Genomic DNA, 24906 nt, shown 5'->3' with positions numbered 1-24906 from the left:
GTTAATTAGTAAAAAAGGAACACAGAGATTTAATGTCATCACATTAGGGTGAGTCAGATGATTGCAGTTGAAGATATATCGTCAGTTCAAATACATCTTTGGATGGACCAAAGGAACGAACCTTTTGTAATAAAATCCCACATGATTATCAAAGAATGTGCCTTCAGCTGCTTTCCTAGAAGTGTAATCTGTGGTATCAGAAAAAAACACTTTGACAAACTTGTTAAGGAAGTACTATTATCCATCAAAAGGGATATAGATCATTGCACACACAGAGTCACTTTGGCTTTTATTGGGAATTTCTGGGGCTTTTATGAAGTCTTGACTATGATTTTCATATTGCTTGAATTAAGGCTCAAGGAGATGGATAGTGACTTTGTGGTTTTTGTACTATTATCTAAATAAGCTTAATATGAGTGTGGTATCAGTAGATATGAACCACAACTCTTTAAACACACAGTGCATACTGTCACAGTGTCCAAGAAGTTAGTGTCCCATGCAGGATCCATTTTGTGTTTACAGTTAAATGCTCATGGTTAGGCTTAGATATGTTGGTTACTTTATGGTTGAGTATGACATTTCTGTTAAAATGCTGAAACCACCATGAAGCACAACTTTATAAATCAAATTTGATAATGTTGCTATAATCTGGTAAATGTTTCTTACCTCTAACAGGATTATGGTCCACTTTATGAGTGCTGGGATTTTATTGTTTATAAAATTTAAGCATTAGATGGTGTTGAACAAGGGGAGAGAAAGGATATTTTTCAATCACGCAACTTCTTTTTGAGACAATAATTTAAGCAGTGTAATGAGCCGGCAGCATTTATCTCTGTTACCCATCTTGCACCAGGATGCACCTCTTCCATACTTTGCTTTCTGCTGAGCTATCATGGCGCCTGCAGCAAAGAGCTAACTATAGTGGAAACATGTCAGGTCTGCTGAGACATACTCCAGCTCTCTCATTAAGCAAACACTCATACCCACAGAAAATAGATGCACTAATGCATGCAAAAACACACGGGCAGGCAGGCAGACACACAACCACACATGTAGAGCAAAACACCCACACACAGACAGTACTACACACACAAACCCCCACTCCCACCCACCAGTGGTTAATTATCTAGCTTTGATTGCGGGCATGTTCGTCTCACATTGTTAATTAGAACTGTGAACACTTCATTAATTAGACCGAGCCGGTCCTCAAGGACCTGGGGAATTCCAGTGCTGCATCCCTGTGTGTGGGTGTGTGTGTGTGTGTGTGTGGGTCCTCACCAGTTTATACCGCTGCATCGGGATCCTACTGGTGTCAATGGGACCTCTCTTGGCTTCGTTGCTAAACCTCGCCTCTGGTAGTGCTACTGCACACATAATGTGGGCCCATCTATATACATACACATGCATACAGCAAAAAAATGAATATATTATGAAGATTATGATGTAGAGACAATTCATTTGTCTGAGCTCTGGAGATCAGAGATGAGTATGCAGAGATAATCACTGAACAAAAGGATGTCTCACTTGTCGTTCTGGGTTTTTTTCAGAGCTCCACCTCTGAGGTTACAGAGACAGCATTCCTAACAAAACAGTAACAGAGACAAGTGAGTTAGAGATTGAGACAACTTTATTTCCTTGTCAATAATACCTTTACACATGCCTACATTTAAACTATAAATACTGCAGATGCTTTTGTGTTAAACTTGATTGGATAAAAACAAACCCTCAGAAAAAGTGGATAAACTTCACTGCAATGTATATCTTTTGCAAAATGTTCTCTACAGCAGTAAAGCAAAGTTATCAACAAAAATTAATGCTGCCACTGATAAGATGCATCTTCTGCATTTTCTCTGTATGAGGAATGGTTATAATTAGAAAAAAAAATGTCTTTCATTTAAAAACCATGAAGAATAATAACATCTCTGGTTGAAAACAAAGGTGATCAATTGTCTAAAATATTGCCCTTATTCATTACATAATTAAGGGCTCACCAACACTAGGCAACTCATATCATGCACAAGCATGTTTGACCTCCAAAGTTCAGTTTGTTTGTCCAGTATGAGTGATCAATGCCATGCAGGCAGCCCAAGTTCAGGTGTGGCCTGAGGCTACTTTAACCTTATTAGTGTGCTGCCTTGCATAATTGAGACATCCAGAAGACTAGAGGGCTGTATCTGACCAAAACGACACAAAAATAAGTAAAAAAGTAAGTAAAATTGCAGCCATGTTCTCTGTATTTTTCTTCATTGTTCTGACTCCAAGACCATGCTACCAGAGGTGGAAAGTAAATAATTGCAAGAGAATAATATCACATTGCAACAGCTGTTGAATTATACTTTATCTTAGAGATGTGACTATACCTGAACAACCTGGTTGAAGGTCCATATTCCCATGCAACTGTTACAATGTTTCAACATCATTTGATGGACGCTTTTGTCCAAAGAAACATACATCTGAGTGTAAGTGCAACCCAAGCAAAGATCTCTTCATCATTAAATGCCACAATGCACTTCAAGTCCAATCAGATGCAGACAATGCATATGGTGCATAGGAGCTTTCTTATGATAAACATCAGCAATTAAATAACCAATAATTAACCTATGTCATAAATTAAATTGTTTTCACCAACAAATAGTGACCAAAGTACCACATGCTGGGCACAAAACCCCAGAAGTAGAGCAGGACAGTGCAAGTCAGCAGTAGTTGGGAGACTCTACCACTGGGGACAACAGTCGAGAAGAGTCTATCCTTAGAGCCAATAAATGAAGATCTTACTCTTTAGAACTCTCCGGTATCTACCCAGTACTTAAACTAAATTTCAAATGAAATATTTTTTTACTTTTACTTGAGTAGACTTATAGACCAGTACTTTTACTTAAGTACATTTTTACCAGAATAACTGCACTTTTTTCTTGAGTACAACGATCGTACAATAGTCGTGTCTTCTTTCCACCCCTGCATAAAGAAGCCACACATGTTGAATTAGAAAATGGCGATGTGTGTACAAGAGGTAACCATGCTCAAGCCTGCTTGGGCTTGGAGCAGTGCAGGCACTGGGGGACAGAATGACCATGACTCAGCATAATACAGGGTAAATTGGTCTAGTGTGCCCTCCAACATGGACCCACTATGATAAACATTAAATGCTGATACTGGTGCATGAGTAAGTGAAGATTTTTTTGAAGATAAGTTTTCCAACAGGTTTCACTTTCATGTAATGAGCTTATCATGACATAATGAAAGGAGAAAAAAAGGTCTTACCGCTGTAAAGCTTCCTTCTGTACAGCGGTCACATGACCACTGTTCGCTGACGTCATCTGCAGCAACACCGTAGCAACCTAAAGGAGGATAGAATAGATGGAAATGAATATCTTTGAAGCGAAGAACCAACCTTCTATGTCTCCTTTTGTTTGAATGTGTACTGCTAAATATTCTCTTAAACTATCAAAGACTAGCTTAATAACATGCTTGGTTAGTTCCAAGATGTTGGAAAGAACTATACACACCTTTACTGAAAAGCGGAGAGAAGAAAAAATGGCAATAATTTCATGTGAAAGGATGTTTGGAAGCACTGGAATAGTTTTACAAAGTCTATGTTAAAAGTAAGCAAACTCACCTTGTCAGGATGTACTGGTCTGATTCAGCACAGATCTGATGTAATTGTGTTTTCATGCATTAATGATACTCACTGTGTTCTTGTTACCAATTTCTCTTTCTTTTATGATTATCTGTACCGTTTTCTTCCTGTTTTGTTTCATTTTTGTTATCATCCATGTCATGAAACTCAAGTTAATCAGAAATTATTGAAAAATAAAAGATTCTCACTCTCACTCAAATATTGCTGAGCTGCTTTATGGCATGATATCAGTGAACCACTGACAGATAACAGCCAACTTGACAACAGATGCCAAATCCATCATCGGATACAGAGAACAGAAAAAACACTACATACACATTGTTTCCCCAGATATTTTTACAGAAAGATGCAGAACTGAAAAGAATTGCAGGCTAAGGGGAAATGGAGAAGTCCATGGTAGTTTTGAGTGTGAGCGTGTGTATAAGGGGATGGTTGTGGTTGAGCAAGAAATGCAGACAACACGATCCAAAGAACTACTTCTATGCATGTTTGTTTATAAATGCATTTGTTTATGGGTTCAGCCTCGTATCAAAGACCGCTTTGCATGACAGCCAGGCTTGCACTGGCATGACATTGTGCTTTCACTTCAGACACTTGTGCATCTAGCCCTTTGTAACCCGTATGACATTCCTGACAGACACTGAAAAACACAACGTGGTAAGAAAAACAACAGGCATTTTTTGTAAATGTTGTTTTTATGAATATTTTCGCTCAGTGTCATTGTAGCAGCAGAGTAGCATAAATGTTTCATAAAAGAAAAACAAATCCTGGTGGCCTCTTGTTGAAAATGTTTTTGAATTTAGAAGTTAGATAAATGCAATTCTTTTCAAAGCTAGCAGCTGGTTAACATCCATTGGTTGGAGGTTTTAGAAACATAAGCTGGGGGAAATTTTGTTTTAAGAAACACTCAGAATCTGTCTATGCCTGTATGGCTCCATTCTTTTCCTCAACAATCCATCACCAAACCAAAGATAAAATCTAAGCTCACCTCTCTTTCCGTTCCCAAGTTCAAATAACAGAACAGAGGGAAGGAAACATCAACTTGTACTTATTGTTGGGTCTCAGAACTAAACTTGTGGCTTTTTCATCAGTGTCAAATGACGCACACTTCATCATCTACTCCCCCTCTACCGTATTTCCACTCACTCACGCAAGGCAAGTAAGTACATGGGTAGTGCATATGTGACACAATGTCACTCTGGGGTGAATAATTATGTGTGATCAACACTAGTGGTGAGAAAGTCTGAGGGACTGAAACTAATGGGAGAAGAAGTAACGTCATTTTAAAGCTGTGAATTTGGGACAGTGTGCGAGTTTCTGAAAAAGTTTGACTGTTTCTGTAGAAGACTGGCTGAAACCTTGAGATACTGGCAAAATGAGTACAGATTGGGAAAGAGATCTAGGGTCGTTAAAGCGTGTGAATGAAGGATTGAGCAAAAGCACAGTGCATCATGTCTGTGTGTCCTGTGGAACAAAGAGGCTCCAGGGGTTTTTTTAAGAGTGTGTGAGGGCTCAATACATGGACTCGGGGCTTTGAGACAGGAAGTGTATGTGGTGGAGGCAGAGGATTCACCCTCATTGGGCTGACGAGGGAAATAAAATACTCCAAACCACAAAGAGAGGGGGAGTGAGGGAAATAGAGGGGGCTGGAACATTGAAATGGAGTGAGTCAGGACATAAACCCACTGAACCTCTCGTGGTGGCATCAGACAGACAAGCACAACATGTAGAAACAAACAATGTGGTGGCTGAGGTAGGTGATGAACTTTGAGGAGCTATAAACTATACTTTCAACACCACTATTCACCTTAGGATGCACCAGACTCTCCCTCTCTCTCTCATACAAGCACTCCTACTCTCCTCTTCTGTACATACTTGCATGGACTTGCAGGCAACAGCCTTGGCAGCAGAGGAGAGGGGAGGTGCCATCTTCCTGCAGCAGAGGGTTAGTGGGAGTTGGGGGGCAGTTCTGCTCCCGGAAAGAAAAGCAGATCTCTGGGACCAGGGGCTTCGTCCTCCTTAGACCTCTGCAGAGACGTGTGGGGCCTTCCATTGGAAAGGGAGATTTGGTGCAATCCTCTGCTGCGATAGGTGTATTTTCCTCAGCTTTGTCTTCACCCTTAAAGGAGAACATGTTTGAGTTTTTCCTGTTAGTCTTAAAACCTTTACAGAGAAAGCTAAGTAGCACATATACCCTCCCTTCTTTTGGCCTGGGGCAGTTAACGGCACTTAGCTGAGGCTCAGTGAGTTAAAGACATCAAAAAGCAGCAGGAAAACCATGTGACACTCATCACCAACAGGCTTCTTTATAGGGATATTATAGGTATAATTTGCCAGTAATTGTTTAGTTGTAATTCTATTATTACCACAAACATTTGCAAACTATTTATAGCTCCCTGAATGTCAATGAAGCAATGCTTTCACATAAAGAAAAGGTCTGGTCTCCTAAGCATGCAGCTCTGTGCTGTTGATATCAAATCAGGCAGGCCTTGGAAGACCATTGTGAGCACTAAAAACACCACTAACATGAATTCAAGAGATGAGTCAACTAATTATGTGTTTTTCTAACATAGCAGGATAAAACTCGGTAAAAATCTCCATTTGAAAAACTTGGAAGAATACAGTAAGATAAATTCTTATTTTTATAGTACTTCAGCTGAGGCCAGACAACACATTTTTACCACTATGACTAGAGAGTCATAGAGATTCATGACCAGTGAGCCCCAAAATTCCATCATTTCATCCCGTGTCATATTGAATAACAATCAAGAACGTGTCTAAGAAAATTCACAAACTTCTATAGGGGACAGATGCATGTTAGGTTTTGTTCCATGACATCAGTGACGTTGACCAATAAGAGCACAGAGTGCTCTGCACACGCAGCAGTCAAAAATGCATACAAAAAAAAAAAACATGGCAAAGATAAAGAAGAATGACAAAGTTGGTGCTGTGAAATTCAACAGTGAGACAGGGTATATACAGAAAAACTGAGATTGAATGTAATACTTTATAAGATCTTTTTCAGGTCTCTTTTCATACATTTTAAGACTCTACTGCATCTTCGCATTTTCTAACGTGTTACATTAACAACAGTTACATGGGCTCTGTACAAAGAAAACAAAATGTTGGTCGTATTTCTTATTGTAGTATGCAAATTAGGCACCTTGGAACATTTTAGATTTGACTAATACAAAAAAATGCTGACATGACGATGCTGAATGTCAGGTCTTTTTTTTTTCATTTAAGCGGCCCAGAAGTAGCTGAACAACAATGTAGATGTACTTTTTTAGGAGTTTTGAATGATAGTTAAAGCTAAGAGGTAGAACAGCACACATTTGTTTAAAAAATAAAACAAGCTATAAATGACCACTACAGCATGCTTAAAATATTTCTCATTTTTTAATTTTCTGATTTTGAAGCATTATTGTGTTTATAGTCAATTTACTGTTGCAGCTGATTATCCATTGCTCAGTTTAAGCTCAGTTTAATTTACTGTATTAATTTCCATAAGTCTATGCAGATTTTAACTTCTTTTTTTAAAAAAAATGAAGGAAACAAAATTGAAGACCTCATATGGTTGCATTTATGACTTTTTAATACTTTCTAAAAGCCTTAATTTTGGATAATTTGATCAATCAAATTTCAATACTTTTTAAAGACCCCAAGGACACTCAGTGAAACAGAGGAAAAATAAGCCTGTCAAGCTCTGACAATGAAATCTATGATGGACCACAGAGGCACAACAAACAAATGCAGTACAGCACAGAGAAAACAGTATGTTTGAGCCTTTTTCCACGTGTAGTCTAGCCCAGACCTACTTTCTTCCAATGGTGTAGTGACTGATTATGTTTCTCTGTGTAGTCTGTCATGTCTGTCAGTTAAGTCACAGCACAATCTATGGCTCTGTGACCGTCTAATCTGACAAAGTGGCCAATGCAGCAGTCCAACAATCTTCCAGTATGACCTCGGCTTTAAAGATCTTGTGAGGAACTTTGAGTTTGTGTTGATTTTGGCTCCCTCCTGTGGATAAAAGAGTTTCTCTTATCTTTTAACAGATCTCATATAAGATCTCTGATAACTAATGGAGCTTTAAAAAAGAAAGGACTTCGAAGTCTGCATTAAATTAGGAGTTAGGTGGTTGGGTGAAAAACAGTTATTTGCTTAAATAGTATCAAAGTGTCCAACCAGAGCAGTTTAACTAGGAATCACCCCCCCAATCAAAAGAATAAATTATGCTTAACATAAGCTTCAGGTCTGTCTGTATTGACTCTGTTGTACTGAGGTTGGGTCATATCTTAAAGTGCGTTTATGAATGAGTCTGGAATACATACAATCACTCATGGTAGTAATGCATATTCAGTGAAAAGACCTATCAGATGGTACAGGATATGATTTGACTTTACCTGATAATAGGGCATGAAGAGTGTGCACACAGCACAGAATGGCTGCATTGTGGCTGCATGAGCATTGTACTCCCTCTCCGCTGTGAAGCAGCTCTTTTTGTTCTGCCATAGGTAAACAAGTGGTTTTGCCCATGCTTCCATCTCCTGCTCCTCCTCCTCAGCCAAGGCTGCTTCAGTGGGCTCTGAGTGGAGACAGAACAAAGCCTTATAACCTTGCAATCACTTATCTTTTCAACTGGTGCCTGTTTCACTATAGCCCAGATGGTTCACTCCATACAGAGTGCAAAACTTAGCGATCTATGAATTAAGCCTTTTCTGAGTCTGAAGTTATTATGTTACTTGATATGAATGAATATGAATGAATATGAAGCATGCGTCTATTCCACAATTAAGATCAGCAGTATTAATAGCTCTGTTGTTTAGTCGGATCGGGTTCATCCAGAGTGGGGACAGTTTCCTCCAGTGACTTGAAAACATATTCGATAAATAGAACCCTGTCTGCTTATTAAATTAGCCAAAATGATAAAGAGCTGTCATCATCATAAAACAGGCTTATGGCAGCCATGGACATTTCCTGGTCATTTCTCATTCAGGGACAAACAGCCAAATGGCTGCTGAATTATTCATCCTTTTTTGTTACAACCATGAATATGATGAATGTGACTGTGTGTATATTGCATTAGTAGTTGCTAACTGAGAGCCCTCTCCTCCTGCTCTGCACAAACCATGAAAACAAAAAAGAGAATCTATCACCAGCTAATTTTACTGTGGTAGGCCTGAGAGTTAAATCTGTTTGCTTTATGGGTGCATTGACGTCAGAGGAATCATATTGGGGGGACATAAAATGTGAAAAATTGGGGGAGGAAGTTGTGACCGCAGAGTGGAACGGTTCAGTTGTTGTAAAGCCACACAGCAGGGGAACACAAACATTACTGGGCATTGCTTAATACTTAAAAGTTTGGTGTGAAGTCCATTAACTTAAAACCCTCAATTCTTCTAAGGTCATTTTTTTTCCTGGCTGTTACCTTTCAACAATGAAGTCATGGTTTAAAGGATGTTTACATCAGATTTTGGTACTCAAAAGAAAGATCTGAGTTATGGCATGTGTAATCTGGTTCACTGCAATTCAGGGAGAAAAAGTCAAAGAATCATAGTTTCTGGTCTTATTCCACCCATTATGCAGCCCCAACCAGAACAGGAAATGTCCCAGGGTTTTTATTAAAATAAGCATGGCTCATGGCTTACTATGTGTGCAAAAGGCACAATAAATGTCTTTTTGGGTCTCAACTGAGTTGTTTGCTTTTGAATGAACTTTGTGTGTGCTGTATGTGTGCAGGTGCCCACCATCATCACTGGCAGCTTGTTGTTTGACAGCGGTAGGTACTGCCCGTGCAGTTGGTTTTCTGAGTGGGTGACGCCAGCTCTTAGAGGTCCTCTTCACTGACAGCGCTGGGTACTAGTGAACAAGCATCAATAAAAAACATTAGAGTGCAAGTTATTTTGTATAAATACTTAAGCATAAAACTGAATGTGTGCAATATAATGGAAGCACTCACAGCACAGACCTCTCCAGGTTCCAGGCCTAATTCGTCACACTCGTAGTTACTAGTATTATTTTCTTCTTCTTCATCAGAGGAGTCACTACTAGTATCTTCCTTGGTATTACTTTGCTGCTCCACCTCCTCACCATCAGACCCCCCTTCTTCCATATCAGAAACTCCATCCTGTTCTCCTTCACCCATCTCAAGAGGTGAAACAGAAGCACCTGAGTGTAGACTTTCCTCTGTATCTCTTTGTCTCTCCAGCTCCCTGCACAAGGAAAGTGCCTCAGACCCCTCTGCCTCCCCTCTGTGGAGTTCATAATCTCCACAAATTCCCATGGGCTCAACAGCACCAACAGAAACCAGGGAGGTTGGCTCCAGCTGGGCCCAGGTAAGTGGCCCCGTCTCGTCTTCTAGGTTATCTGACTCCCGGAGGTCTTGTTGTGGGTCATCCAGGTCAGTGACCTCTTTGCACTGAGGCTCAGTCCACATGGTGTAAGGTAGGGTGTCGTGGGTGAAGTCAGGAGGGAGTTCTGGGTTTAGACTCTGGATGAGCACTGCAGGACTCTGGGAATTGAAGTTTTTCCATATGCTGCTGGAGAAAGGTTTGGATTCTAAGTATGAGTTCTGGGAAGCACAAAGAGAGGAGGAATATGCCGTGTTGTGGTGGAGCTGTGATGCTGAGTGACTATCATTCAGAGTGCATACTGGAGGGGAAGGGGCTGCGGGATTATTGTTAGAGGAACCAGTTAAAAGGGAACCAGCACTGCACAGACTCGATACACTGTCTCTTTGTACTAGGTCCTTCGAGTTGTATTTATTTGCTAACTCTGTTAAGCTGTATTGCTGCTCTGTGTGAGATGAATTGCTTTGAACTAGCTGGCGATGGGGAGCCTCAGTCTGTCCAGTAGTTATATTTTCCAGCTTGGTATGATCCTTTTCTGCAGCAATTGGCATTTCATGGACATCACCAGATGTTATTTTGCACATTGCATTGATGGTTAAATGAGCTGTCTTTCCTTCTGAAACAGACACTGCTGCCCCTTCACAATTATAAGGAGAATCTGAATGCCAGTTGTTGGATAGTTTTACAGCAAGACGCTCTTTTGCAATCATTAAGTCTGTTTCTCTCTTATCCTGTTTGGCTCCATGTGAGGGCAGGCAGCCAGTTGGCGTCTCCCGTTGAAGCACAGGTGCAACCTGGTTGCTGCACATTCTAGATTTTGGGACATCAGTTAGCCCATCATGAGCTGGGGTGAGAGAGGGCATCTCCTGTGTCAGTACAGGTGGCAAAGGGCAGATTCCAACCTTATCAACTGGCTCTGGAGTGAGTCGTGGCATATCCACTGCATTCCTCTGTAGCAGAGGAGGGAAAAGATTGTCCTCAGGGCTGCTATTTTCTGAACTGCAATTGTGTCCTGAAGGGGACAAAGAAACACATGAAAAGTGACTGCCTCCATCTATTGGCTCAGTTTTTACATCATAAAGTGCTTCTGCATTGAAGTGTGGATTGAAATTTTTTGGATCAGCAGCTTTCTCCATTTTCTCTGCTTTAGCAGCGTCGTTAGTGTTCTCAGAACCAGCATCCATGCTGCTCTCTGTGTTTGGCTCTAGGCTTAAAGTGTCTTCTCTACATGCGGAACCATGCATCTTAGCCTCACAGTCAGGAGGACACAAGCTCATCTCAGCTGCAGTGCTTGTTGTGTGGGAAGGTGAGCTGAGTACGTTTGCCTCAAGGGGAGGCGCCCTGATAGAGCTGTCCTGAAGGGTTGAGAGGTCTTGTGGTTCAGGAGAGGGACACCTTGACTCATTAATACTAGGACGCATCTGGGTAGCCTCAGGCCATTGTCTAAGTCCTTCAGGAGTCCTGCTGGTGACCCCTGACTCTGAGAGGTGTTTAGGGTCAATGCAAGTGTCTGTCTTTGCCTTAAGGTCACTGTTAAGTGGTGAGGCAGAAGAGGGAAAGGTGCTGCTGGGAGAGTTATGGGAAAGGCCCTTGGTGGAAAAGCCCAAACTATTGCTTTCTACACGATTCACCTTGACCACACACATCTGTCTGCAAGGACCTGTAAGGGTTAGAAGGATGGATGATGTGGAAAAAAATCAAGAAGAGAGGGAAAAAACCTGTTAGAGATCTTTTCAAATATAAGAAGAAGGCATATAGACAACTCTCTCACACAGAAACACTTACTAAAAAGCCAGCAGGTGCACTTTTGAGCTTAAAGTACTATGACTCAGTCTCTCACCAGGTAGCTGAAAAGCGTTGTGATTCTGGTTGTGCTTTGTTGCAGCTTCTTTCTTCTTCTCTTTCTCGTCTTCTTTGCAGGTTGTTCCTGACACAGACCTTCGAACCTTGGGCCCAAGTGGACCACCCAGGCCTTTCCTCTTGCTGCTGTTCAATGTTGAGCTGCCATCAAGACCAACAGGCTCTTCTGTGGTTCTCAGACGCTTGGAGCGCATACGAGAGTGGCTGCTGCTGTAAGGAGAGAGCAAGAGCGATCAAAGAAGACTGAACCTGATTACAGCCATTAAGCATTGACAAGCAATCGTACAGTTTTGTGACTTAGGAGACAAGGGCAATTGGCTTTTACAGCTGACAATTTTTTCTAGCCACATGGTAGCACCAAAGCTACCACCACAAGCACAAAGTCTTAAGTTTATCATCCCAATCACATGCAGCTCATAATGCTGCAGCTCATAATGCCCCCCCCCAGACACACACACACACACCCACACACACACACAAAGAACTCAACAGTTGCAGTGCCTGCTGCAGTAGACTACTCTATAAAAGAGTATGGCATAGGAAACACAAGAAACACTGTCTGAGTATGAAAACAGTACCCTTTATTAGTAGGCTTGGTCTTACGCCTCCTCTGTAACCAGCTCTGCAGCTCCGGTGTTGTGCTAGGAGTGGCATGCGTGTGGTCAATAGGTGTAGAATCTTTTCCCAGCATCCAGTTAGGGTAGCGGTCAGGTTGAAAAAGTTTCACAAAGGGTTCCATGGATATCTTTACCATGTCCCTGCTACACGTGCACTGGATGACCGAAAGAAAAGAAAGAGGACAATTGTTTTTTTTTGCTTCTAAAGACAGAAAGAGGCCCCAAAAATGGCAATCTACTTATCTTAATTTGGTACATTGTGAACATTTCTTACCTGAGATTAGCTAAATTTAAAATGTCAAACAATAAATAATGCACAGATTTGTTTTTAATAGCTTGTACCTGTGTGGCCACTTTGCCATAGTCTATCCAGCGCACAGTGGCAAAGTTGGTGGATTCAGCACAGTTAAAGCCATGATTAAAACCAGCATGGTAGCCATAGGGGAAGGTTATCATGAACTCTCCAGCTTCCTGAGTAATCTGAAAATTTAGGAAAGAAAAAAAGCAGATGAGGGACAAAACACTGAGCTCTTTCTGGTTTTCAAAATTAGCAAACAAAGTAAACAGAAAAGGAAAATGTGATTCAGAAAGCCACTGGAGATTTCTGCAGTTAAAACAAGCATTGCTAATTAACATGGTGAGACAATCTGTTTTTTAGAAAGTTGGTAAATGAAAGGAGAGAGAATGGCAAGAAGAAGAGGACAGAGTTTTCTTTGCGTGTCTGAGTGCCTACCTTATCAAAGGGAATGCCATACTTCTTCAGTATGGAGGGGGAGATTAGAGTCATCTTGTGACGAAGAAAAGCTTCACAGCCCTTGAAGCTGTTGGGAAAGAAGCCTGACAAAACATACATATACACATGAATTCCCTTAACAAAAGGTTTAAGCTATCCATAGAAAAGAAAAGGCCACACCCTAGTTTAGAGAAGCACAAAAGTTTAAACTACCAAGACAGAAATATTTACCTCAAAATTACTTAGAACATAGAAGGGGAAAAAATATAAATTGAGAGAATGTGTGATGATGGTAGATTTTTGTTTATACCTTACAGCTGTCTTAACAATACTTTATTAACATATAAAATATATATAGGCATCTTTATTACAGGATTATCAGTCTGTAATAGAAAGCAACTGTTCTTCACTGGTGTTTGTGGTTTTCACTGGTTAAGTTGAAGAATAAGTATGCTAACTTTTAAAATAATATCTTCAATTTACAGTCATGAAAACAAGAATGCAATCATTTGTATGAGTTAACTGAGTCTTGTAACACCACATAGCATGGGGTTGGTTTGTAAATACATTTGAACATTTACCCGTTTAAATCAGTTCGTACAGGTAGTCAGCACTCATTCACACTCTGCATCTTTGACTGAACTGTTACCTCTTGTGCCCTCTCATTGCTGGGTTTATTATTTATTATGTGCTGTGCTTTGTTGTTTAATGCAGACCTGATTCTGTATGCTGCTATCATAATTTAATAATTATTCAATTACTTCTTGCGCCTCCTTTTATACAGAGAATACAAAGAGAAAATAAATTATTCCTTTACCTGTAGCCAGACGCTCCAGTCTCTTCCCATGCTCAGGGGGGATGGCGTACCTGTTAGAGACAACAGATAGATATCAAGCAGACAGAATTATTTTTGACAGTGCAAATGAAATTCTGCGCATGTATTGTTCATTATAGACTGTAGCAAACACTGACTGTTGCAGACAAGTTTTTGAGGGCAGTCTTAGCAAATACAAGACTGCCATCAAGTGGTGAATGAATGAATAAATGCAATGTTCAAGTGTAATACTACTGATGCAGATTAGAAAACAGAGAAATTGTGTTATTCCTTATTGAAGACATGACTAAATTGACTGTGTAGCTCAGTCAAAATTGGCCAGAAGAGAGAGTTGATAGATTCCCAATATCAACTCAAGCAGTAGAATCATTAAAGAAAACTTTCAGCTCTGCAATATTATGGTAACCTTGAGCTTACAGCTTTTTAAAACATCAAGTCCTACAAGCTTACTTTTTTCTTTAAAGCTAACTTACAATGATGAGTAGAAAAAAAACAAACACCCCCACCCACCCCACCTCCAAAAAACACCCCAGTCTTTCACATTATATTTACAGGCATTCAAGTATTTGCTGACAATTTTATCTTTTTTTTAGAAGTCTGTATCACCTTCTGGGCAATAATGAGACACCCCTCCCAAAAAAGCTCAGAGTGGTATTAAGGATTCACAATACTATCGGTATGATGTTGGTATCGGCAGCTATGAAAATTTCTACCAATATTTATGACAGCTTAAGTCTTTCTTTAAAAATCATCATTACTTACACTTTAAAATGAGTTTTAAGGACTGAAATTTGTTTTAAACAGAGATCCCCGAGCCCAGCCCAGGTTGTCAGGTGCCTAGCGGTTGCAGGAGCAAAGTGGTTTATTTGTTCATTAACAGATTTCAAATTGTTTTTAAGGGCAGAAGTTTAAGGTCTGAACCATATTTAAATATTGGTATCATATTGGTATCGGCTAAAATCAGTTTGTAGATTTTGGCATGTCGGATATCTGCAAAAATCCAGTATTGTGCATTACTAATTGAGATTTAACATTTTTTCCTCAACTTTTCATCTTTAATTAGATAGATGCCAATATTCCAGTATTGCTGCCAATACTGTTTTGTTCTTGTTTCAAAACATCAATAATGTTATTTTGTTGCCTTTATACAACATAATGTTAATGAATACTTTCTTAATAGCAGAAATTAAAGAGATCAAACCTACAGAGTGCCATCCCTACCACCAAAATACAGTGCCATTCTGTGGGAAACGCTGCATTCTGGTTGAAAGAAATACCACTATTCCTCTTTGACATCCCGTTAAAATAGGTTTGATCAAATCTAGTAGTAAAAAAGTAGTAAAAAGTAAAACGTAGTAGAAAAATACTCAAGCAAAAGTATATTTAGGGATTTCTAAAATCATCAGAATTTGAGCATGTACCATGTACTTCGATAAGATTTTGAAAAAAAGCAATGAAGCTTTATAATATTGGTTTATGCAGGTACTATGTGGGGTATGCATCCTATTTTGGTCTATATTATGGCTACAAAAGAATTTCCTATTTCTGTTCAGTGATAAACTTTATAAAATTTAAATTTGACAACATTCAGGTTTTTTTCCTCTGTCACAGTTCTGATGCAATCTGAAATGAAAACTATTCCCAAAGTTCCAAACTAGACACCCAGGCAGTGTGACAGGATTCCCTCAAGGTTTGACTAGGCATTCCATCTGACTCGCACCATCCGCCCTCAGGTTTGTGGCATTTCTATCGTCATATCACCTGTCATCTTAACAGAGCAGTGAGAGACAGGGTGAGAGGGAGAGGCAAACTCAGGTAGAGGTGACATGGGGAGTTGGAGGGGATTGAGAAGAGGTGCATCTTTAAGCTGCTCCCCTCCAGGGACGAGATGTCAAAAAAGCAGTAAGATGAAAGGGTGTATATCAGAGAGTGAGTGAGAGTGTGTGTGTGTGCTAGTTGATAAGGATATGCATGTGTGCAGGTACTTGGTGCATTAGATTGCTCTCTATGAGTATGTGAGTCTGTGTGTTTCTGTGTGTGTGCGACTGTCTGGCGGTGACACTGATCCCTGTGGGGGTTGCAGGGCTCACTGCTCTAATGAGCAGAACTCCCTCCAGGGCAAGAGGCAGAGAGAAATGGAGCAAGCCGAGCTGACAAAGAAATAAAAAGCAAACTCTATTTTGATCTACCTGCATTCTTCATCTCATCTTCCACTTCATCATTAACCCTGTAACTTCTTAAAGCAAGGCTCCTTTTGTCTTGAAGAATGGGAGAGCTTAAATACCTGCACATTGCTTTATTGTAAGCAGTGTCTAATGCAGAGTTATGTTGTCAAAAAACCTTTTCTTTTAAATTCAAAGGAAACAGTTTGACAGCATAAAAAAGGCAATATTGGATGGATCTAGGTATAAAAACCTGAAATCATGGTTACTTGAACAACATGACCACACAGCATCAACAATAACATTTTTAACCACTTGTGCTTTATCATACAATCCAATTCAACAACTCTGTTATATGTGCCATGTTTACTATAAAATCTATTTTCAGTCCGCATTATTAATTTTCAGTCATGGTCAGAGATGTTCATTAAACTTCATATTTACTAATGATCTTGTAGTAAATGGTGATGGTGATGTACAGAAGTGCACTGTATTCAAAAGTGCCCCTAATATCTACAGACTCTATTAATAACATAAAAGGAAAGGGCAAAATATTAGGAACACCAACAATAAAGGGCACACTGCTTCATTTTAGTGATACATACAAAGTAGAATCATTACCCTCCCAACCATGTCTACAGAAACTGAATATTATTAAAATTTGTAGAGATGCACGATAATATCAGCAGATATGAAGGTTTCTGCCAATACCTACAACTGATATATTGTAAAACTGCCTATATAGGAGCATAGATGGCCTAGTGGTTAAGGCTCACCCCACACTGCTGGCAGAGTGGGTTCAAGTAGGGCCTGTGGCTACTTTACCACACGTCTCTCCCCAACTCTCTCATCCTAGTTTCTGACTCTGCACTGTTCTCCTCTATAAATAAAGGCATGAAATGCCCAAAAATGTATCTTTAAAACTGCCTCAATCAGATGTAGATATTGGCCGTATGACAACAAATAAGTCCATGGAATTTTAGGCTGGATCAAGAGACCTACATCAGCAGAAATCTTTTTAATTATTCATCATTCCTTAAACATTAAAGTGTGTTTTAAGGACTGAAGTCTTAAGGTCTTCACACACATTCCATTATTTTCAGATTCTTCTTTTTCTTTATCCATAATCCAGAAAACGTCACACACTCAAACCTTGCACACTGAGTCTGTCGCATTTTTATTCACTGCAAAAATTCATAGAATGTGGCAAATTGTTTTGTATTGCAAGCCTGTGGCTCTGTCACTCCTTTAAAATCACTCTGGACCCATCCTGACAGAGATCTTCATACAGCACCCTCTTATTCAGTCTCCATAATGACCTGTGAATAGGCTACAAATTTCTTCCCTTATCCGTTTCATTCCCATGGTTGATATTAGGCCTGTGCGATATATTAATTTTTTTTCGATTAATTTAACTTTTTTGTTTTGGATGACTTAAAAAATAAAAAATCTAGATTTTCGGTGGCTCCTTTTTCTTCCCCCTTGGGCACACGTAGTTTACACTCTCCTCCTCCCTTACCACAGAGTCACACACACAACAGCATGGCTACCAGCGCAAATCCTGAGTTATGTCCTATAAGAACTGTATGTTTTCATCAGCTGTTTGGAACTGGTTTGGGTTTGCAGTTTCTGACCATGAACAAACCACAGCCCACTGCAATATTTGTTTAAAAACTGTGACAGCTAAAGGAAGGAGCATGACAAACTTCTGTCAACATCTCAATCAAAGACACGCAGCTGAGTGGTCAAAGTGTGTCTCATTACAGAATTGACAAGACCACTATATCCAACAAACACACTAAAAAGCAGCCAACAGTATTGAAATCCAGTGGTGGACACTGGGCAGTAAACCAGTATCAGTGCTGTCAACAGTAAAATTTCTGGCACGGAATGGATTTCTGCATCACCGTCATTAACAATTTTTAAATGGGTGCATTTCAGTACATTACAAAAACAGTATCAATATTGGCACTGGCTAAAATTAATTTGTAAATATCAGCTTTTTTGTTTTTTTAGATTTATTTTTTGGGCCATTTTTGTGCCCTTATTAGATGGGGGAGGACAGTGGATAGAGTCGGAAGCAGGTTCAAGAGTCGGGGACAGACGAGCGGTAAAGGGACTCAGGCCAGATTCGAACCCGGGCTGCCCGCATACATGGGGAGCGCCTTTAACCACTAGGCCACCTGCTCCCCAAATATCAGCATTTCAGATTGTAGAGGCAAACACCTTTCAGCCCTAATAATGTGCTTTCTTCATGCACTGAAGTAGCATGAGTAAAGCCACTGTCTTTACTACTCTAGGATATTTTAAATAAAGAGATTACAGCTTTTATGTTCCAGGCAGAAACACCACAACAAGAAACAAAATCTTGCCTGAAGTCATTCACCATTAACCTCTGGCTTCACCTGAATTACAAAGAAATTTATGGCCATGTCCATACACCATCTATAAGAGCCCAAACCTTGTATCTCCATTTTTCATGGTTTTAATTTCCTTTTTTGATAAATCAGTGCTATTGGTCACCCTTTACACTTGTCAGTTGCTTTTAACCAATTTTAACCAATCAAAAAAAGTGTCAAAAAGATGCTGACTATGACCATTCAGTGTTAAATTAATTGAAAAGTACAGCATTTTTTTCATTCCCTGAAAAGTGTAGATTTTGAGATACAAGGTTTTGGTCCAACGCTAGCGATAAGCTGACGCACAGCAATTGTTGTTGGGTGATGAGATTGTAAAGCTGTTGCTGATCAATGTAAGGGGATTCTGGTTCAAGTCAAATATCAACTATTTTAACTTTTCTGTAAAATTTATTTTATTTTAATGCCTTAAAATATGACTCAAAAATGTGCTGTATCCCAAAAAAAAGAATGACAAGGCATCACATTTACTTCACATTGTTTTTGCTCTACTGTGCACGTGCTGGCATCTACTTTAAGTAATCAAATCATATGCTTGAGCCTTTGCAGAACTCCAAAACTTCATTTCTTTCAATCTGTAGTCTAATCCCTACAGCTCAGTCATTTTTATATTTCCTATTCTCACCAGTATTTGGATTCTCAAGAGTATAGTCACTTATTGCAGGTAACCTCCTCCTTAGTGTGCATAAAAAGCACTAAGGGAACAAAACCCTAGGGCCATAAGCAAAAGAATGGCTGAGTCAATCAAAAGAAAGCTATGAAATTGTGTGTAATTCCCCATTTACATCCGATCCATGAAAATCAAACAGGACAAGCTTCTGAATGGGGACTGCTCTAGATAGATTTTATAGCTGCGGAGCAAATGTGGATATTGACTGTGAAAAGACTCTGAAAATATTGTGATGTTTTCCTTATATTGTCACTACCGCATGATCAGAAATAAATCACATTTACAAGAGTAGAGACACCATGGATAAAAAAATAATTTATCTTAACTTAGGAAAGCTTTTACCTAAATTCACATCACATATGGAACATTTCAGTCCAAGGAGAAGCAGGAAAAGTAGGAATGTCACTGGAACAGGACATTCAAGAAGTTCAGATGGCTGTAGGTACCTTGCATCAGTTGCTAAATGGTATGCATAGAAACAAGGATGATTAGCATCTTGTGAAAGTTAAAAGGGGGCATTAATCGTACAACATGAGCATCCCAAAAAGTGAAAAAGGATTACAATGATAATTAACATCTTAGCCTTGGTGTTTATGGAACAATGTGATAATTTCAAGTGTTTTATTAATATATTTTACTGAGTCATCTTTTTTTATACCTTGTATTTTTAGAGTTTTAGCATATTTTAAAGCTATTTAAGTTAATCTAATTTAAATTAATATAACATTTTAAGTTAACCTAACCTCCTGTGTTTCCTCATTTAACGTGTACTTAACAATTGGATTGTTATGTGTAGTTGATGGATGGGGTGAGCTGAGGTCATGTGGCATTTTCTTTTTTATCTCTTTGTTTGTATGTAAAGTGTTTGTGCTACATTATTTTGTGGAAAAAAAGCAAGACAAATAAAATTTAATTGACAGGCCTGAATTTGTAAAGTATATGGTAAACAGACCTGAGCTTGTGCAATGCTTTAGTCGTTAGACTACTCAAAGCGCTTTTGCACCGCAGGTCACTCCCATCCATTCACACCATTCACACCCATTCACTCACATGTATTCACAGATGCCGAAGGGTCATGTTCTGTGGCATATTCATACCGGTTTGCATTGTTCATTTTCCCCATATGTGCCTCTGTCTCTTCTCTACACTCACCAGGACTTGGGCTCTCCAAAGTGCAGGTAGTTGATGCTGTACAGGTCCATATCTTCAGTGTGCCAGGAGAAAGATGTCTTCCACATACCAAAGTATAGATATGGAGTGTTAACGCCCTGGATGGAAACACCGCTGTCTTCCTCGATTACATCCAAAATAGAGTTCAAGTGGCCGATGTTCCACTCCTCCACATCCTTGGAGATCAAAAGCATCAGTTAAGAAAGCTTTAGACATTTGATTAGTACGGTAGATTAATGAGGTTTATTTGGTTGTCAAATTAGCTCAAGTTTAAGGGGAGGATTGTTTGTTCAAGGATCCTGAAGCTAATGTACCAACACAAATCACTCTGCTTCACTGACTTTAATGCAGGTCTTCTTGTGCACTCTGAAACAGTGCTAATTACTGTTAAAAACAAAACAAAGAAACAGTCTGACTCACCTGAATGATAATGTAAGATTTAAGATATTTAAGATTTAAAACCAACGTGTTTCAGGTATAAGTTGCTTGCAGTCAATTTATTCCTGTTTTCAAACACATTTCTTAACCATTTTTGTTTGGGTCCAAAAGGAAAATTAATACATTCTTTAAATGTTTTAATACCAAGCTGATATACTAGATTACTCCTCTTAATGACAGAGGAGTTAAAACTAAGCCAAAGCCTAAGTAGACTGATCACAGCGATTGAATAACATAAGGCAGAAATTAGCAAATGTCTGTAAACAGAGAAACACAAATTGAGAAAATGCAACACAGGAAGAACAAAGTCATTTTACCTCATCATACAAGCTGCCACTGACATCAGCACCATATATTGGCGAGACAAAGGTGAGGTTCTTCCAGTATTTTCTCTCAAGATCTTCATAGTTCAGGTAGCGGGGTGTACAGTACCTGTTGAGAAAAGAGGCATTACAGTGGTAATATTAATGAGATTGATCTAAGCCAGTGAAAAGCAGACTCAACCAAGCTACAGCTCTGAAGTCTAATAAATTAAGTATAACAGTTACTTTCCATTTTCTGCCCTTCTACCATTTACAAACACTGTTTTAAAGCAGGTTAATTACCTAGAGCCCATGTGTACTTTTTTAAAATAATATTCTTTCCAGCTGATATAATTCAAGTATCACCTGTAATACCATTCTCCAGATTTATTAAGTACTTTAAGTTAAACATGCACAAGTTACACATGCACATATTCATAATGAAGTTGATAGGTATGCCTTTGTTTCTATTAAATTGTTATTTATGGAAAGTTATTCATCAGTCTCAACAAAAACATTAGTAGATTTAAGAATGGTAAAAACTGTAAATATTATGGTTGAAAAAACACCTATCTTATTTCTTTGCCAGCTCCCAAAAACATTTTTTATGTGAATGCAAAACACTAAGCGCAAGTCATTTTCCCTTTCCTCTAATAAAGGGGTTTTCTAACTTCCTTGCCAAAGGCACACCTGAGATCGAGCCAAAATCTCAAGGCACACCATATCATGTCCATTTTTAAACTTGTTATAGTATCTTCAGTCATTGTATAGTTGTAGTTGTAATGTATGGGTGTACAAATTCCCAAGGCACACCTAGACTTGGCCTGAGGTACCACCAGTGTGTCTTGCCACACTATGTGAGAACCACTGCGCTAATATATATATTCATTAAATCGCTCTAAACTACTAAGTTATATACATTATTGCATACTCACATGTCACTGTTAGCCAATCGTCTGAACTCCTGCACACTAAGGGGCTTCTTCTGAATGTTGTATTGAGTGAAGAGCCCTGATTGGCCGGCAACCATCTGCTGTATGGGAGCATCGATCATCAGATCGTCTATGTCGTCATAGGTACGACGGGGCTTCCAGCCTTTAGGAGGGATCACCTGAGGGACAAAAAGAGGAAGAAATATTTCCTTAAACAGGAACAACATTTCAAAACTACATGCCATGGTCTACTTTTGACTTTGTAAAACTGCTTTCCTTATAAATTACAGTATGTGTAATCACACTTTGTGAAGATGTCAAACTGTAGACCCATATGGTGTAATAATTTAAAAAAATCCAAAGTGCATCACTCAAATTCATCAAAAGGTTCTCAGACTTATCAAAACCACACAATGTTATTTACATTAGGGTTAAAACGAAACTTTTTTGATGAGTTGAGACTACCTACCTTGGCCAGGCCTGCACGATGTGCTCCCTGAGACTCCATGTAAACCAGGTACTGGTTGAAATCCTTGAACTCTTCCATGGTTGGCCTGAAGGTCATGATCTTGCAGGTGGGGTTTGCAGGGGTGAACACCTCTGCTCCCGCCATCCTGTCACCTCACCAAGTCAAACCTATGGAAGGACAAAAATTTTACATTATGTATACAAATATGATGGTGGTGTATATGAGGTAAGCTAGGATCAATAATCACATTTTCTAAAAAATAACTGTAAAATCTGAAACAGGTCTGAGCTAACCGGAGAAGAGACACACAACTAAAAGCCAGGAACATTAACTGCCCCCCCCCCCCCATTTCCTACATTTCCTACTTAGTCATTAATATTTCTTTTTTATTTCTTTATTATTTTACTTAGTCATACTTGCAGTTGCAGGTGTCTTAACCATACCATATTGTATAATTCATGTACAATGTTAGGTAAAGGTTAGATAACCCTGGGTTATTCAGTGTATTTCATGCAGAACTTAATCTACAATTTAATTGCAAAATAAATTACAAGATAAGGGCTGGAGCCGTTGCAAACCACATAAAGCTCAAACACCTTTTTAGCCCAGTTCCAGTAATAAACTGACTATAAATTGAATCCCAATAATTTCACAAGTATGAGTGCTATTTTATTTTTGAAGAATCCCTTTAATCTAGGAGATACTAATTCAATAAACTGGTTAAGAAATGTTAGTTGTATTTTAAAATCTGAACCCTAAGATGCAAATTAAGGTGTATATTTTGTAACTGCACCAAGGAGACCAAGAGTGTATGAGAGACATCCGGATTGTGAAGTAGTGGCGGCTCCGCCACTAGATGGAGCCATAGAATCAACAAATGTCGATTTGATCCTTTGATCCTTGCTGATGCCAACAACCCTTTTCAGATTTTGTCCCATCCACCCATCCCACTCCCAACTCTGACTTTACCGAACACCCAGACAAAGGATCACACTGCCCAAAGGAAGGATGCTGTGATTTTTCGCTTTCAAAGCTACAACACTACAAACCACAACACAATGGCGTGCGTCTCGATTATGTAACAGACATATGCAGGCTAAATCGAGATATTGACAAAGAAAGCTATAGTGTTGGCTCACATTGTTTTGAAAGCAATACTCTTTGTTAACATGTTGGAGCATCCAATTTGCCGGTGATATTCGGCCTGTTATTTCTACATAAATGCTCGCTACCACTGAAGACAAATAAATCTCAGCTTAACTGTAATTCCGCTTTCGTTACACGAGCGTCGTCGCTCTGCTGATCTTTGTTGTCTACAGAGCCAGCTTACTAGACGTTTTGTTTTGATGCAAAGTAATGGCTTAACAGATAGCGCAACTTGCTAGCTTCTCAGGTACGCCTATTTTTATAGACATATTAGACTTATGAGACACTTTAACAGGGAAAAGCGGTGCTAATTGACTGTTGTTGTGAGTACTTAGGGGATAACTTCGTAGTAAAGATAGGGAAGGCATCTTTCACCACCATGCTAGCCTAGCTTTCCACAGGCTAGCTAACTTCTTACTGAACGAGTCAATGGGGTTTAAATGTCCCTCGCAAGGTGGCTGCAGACAGGGCCGTGGCTAGCTTCTTCGCTGGGTCACTTTGTTTAGAACAAATGAGTCTAAGACTTGTTTGAGGGTAACAATGTCAGCTCGTATTGTGCAAGTTCCATAAAAGTCAGACGATAAATAACAAAGCACACCCCGCGAGACAAATTGGCACGAGCGCGTGCCAACTTACTCGGTTGGCAACGCTAACGGTTAGCTGTTGATAGCTTGGCTAACTCAGGAGAACAGGAGTCACGAAATGCACATTGATTTCTAGTCACTCGGTACTATGGTTGCTTCCATGCACCCATTTCACGTGTATATCACTCGCTGTTTCCACGAAAGTACACAGTGTTTTACCTTGATAAAGAAATGCGGGTCGGTCTTGTTGTTTATCCCCTTCCTTGTTCGTCCAGCTGATTCACATGACAGCTGCTCTAGCTGCTACTGCTGTTGCTGCTGCCGTAGCTTCGTGCCTTGTAGAAAAGAGGGGGCGTTTCAGAACGCTAAACTATTTGTCAACGTGCTAACATGCACGAGCGTGTCAAGCTTGGTGGTGTACTGAGGGAGTCTATCCAGATAGAGTGAGATCTGCGATTCAGGTGGTAAACTGAAATGCCACAAATGTTGGTACAGAAGCGCCTGCCTGCTCATTTTATTGCATGATAAAAAGTTTATATTTTGCACATAAAAATGTCGCTATATCTGCCCCAATTCTTTAACCT

At 39.5% G+C, this 24906-nt stretch overlaps 1 protein-coding gene across 6 annotated transcripts in view; it reads right to left on the bottom strand.

Moving 5' to 3' along the window:
• The window catches only part of kdm4c (lysine (K)-specific demethylase 4C), a 41670-nt gene extending 17014 nt beyond the window's left edge, over positions 1-24656 (bottom strand). For 4 of the 6 annotated variants that reach the window (XM_041784915.1, XM_041784920.1, XM_041784921.1 and 1 more), the window contains exons 1-17: positions 24542-24656; positions 22593-22759; positions 22127-22302; positions 21207-21321; positions 20434-20627; positions 14015-14064; positions 13198-13301; positions 12807-12944; positions 12426-12619; positions 11828-12057; positions 9597-11647; positions 9385-9496; positions 8041-8222; positions 5513-5756; positions 3262-3338; positions 1525-1580; positions 1279-1387 (exon numbers count right to left, since the gene is read on the bottom strand). In XM_041784915.1, coding sequence (XP_041640849.1) covers positions 1279-1387; positions 1525-1580; positions 3262-3338; positions 5513-5756; positions 8041-8222; positions 9385-9496; positions 9597-11647; positions 11828-12057; positions 12426-12619; positions 12807-12944; positions 13198-13301; positions 14015-14064; positions 20434-20627; positions 21207-21321; positions 22127-22302; positions 22593-22736 — 4176 coding nt within the window. In that variant the 5' untranslated portion in view covers positions 22737-22759; positions 24542-24656. The remainder of the gene's footprint in view (positions 1-1278; positions 1388-1524; positions 1581-3261; positions 3339-5512; positions 5757-8040; positions 8223-9384; positions 9497-9596; positions 11648-11827; positions 12058-12425; positions 12620-12806; positions 12945-13197; positions 13302-14014; positions 14065-20433; positions 20628-21206; positions 21322-22126; positions 22303-22592; positions 22760-24541) is intronic. The other 2 variants (XM_041784919.1, XM_041784916.1) reach the window with 2 other exon arrangements.
• Between the last annotated feature and the right edge of the window lie 250 nt (positions 24657-24906).

The sequence above is a fragment of the Cheilinus undulatus genome, linkage group 4 (genome assembly GCF_018320785.1).
Source record: "Cheilinus undulatus linkage group 4, ASM1832078v1, whole genome shotgun sequence".
Lineage (NCBI taxonomy): Eukaryota > Metazoa > Chordata > Actinopteri > Labriformes > Labridae > Cheilinus > Cheilinus undulatus.
Note: the sequence above shows the minus strand (reverse complement) of the source record. Positions and strands in the feature narration are given on the sequence as shown.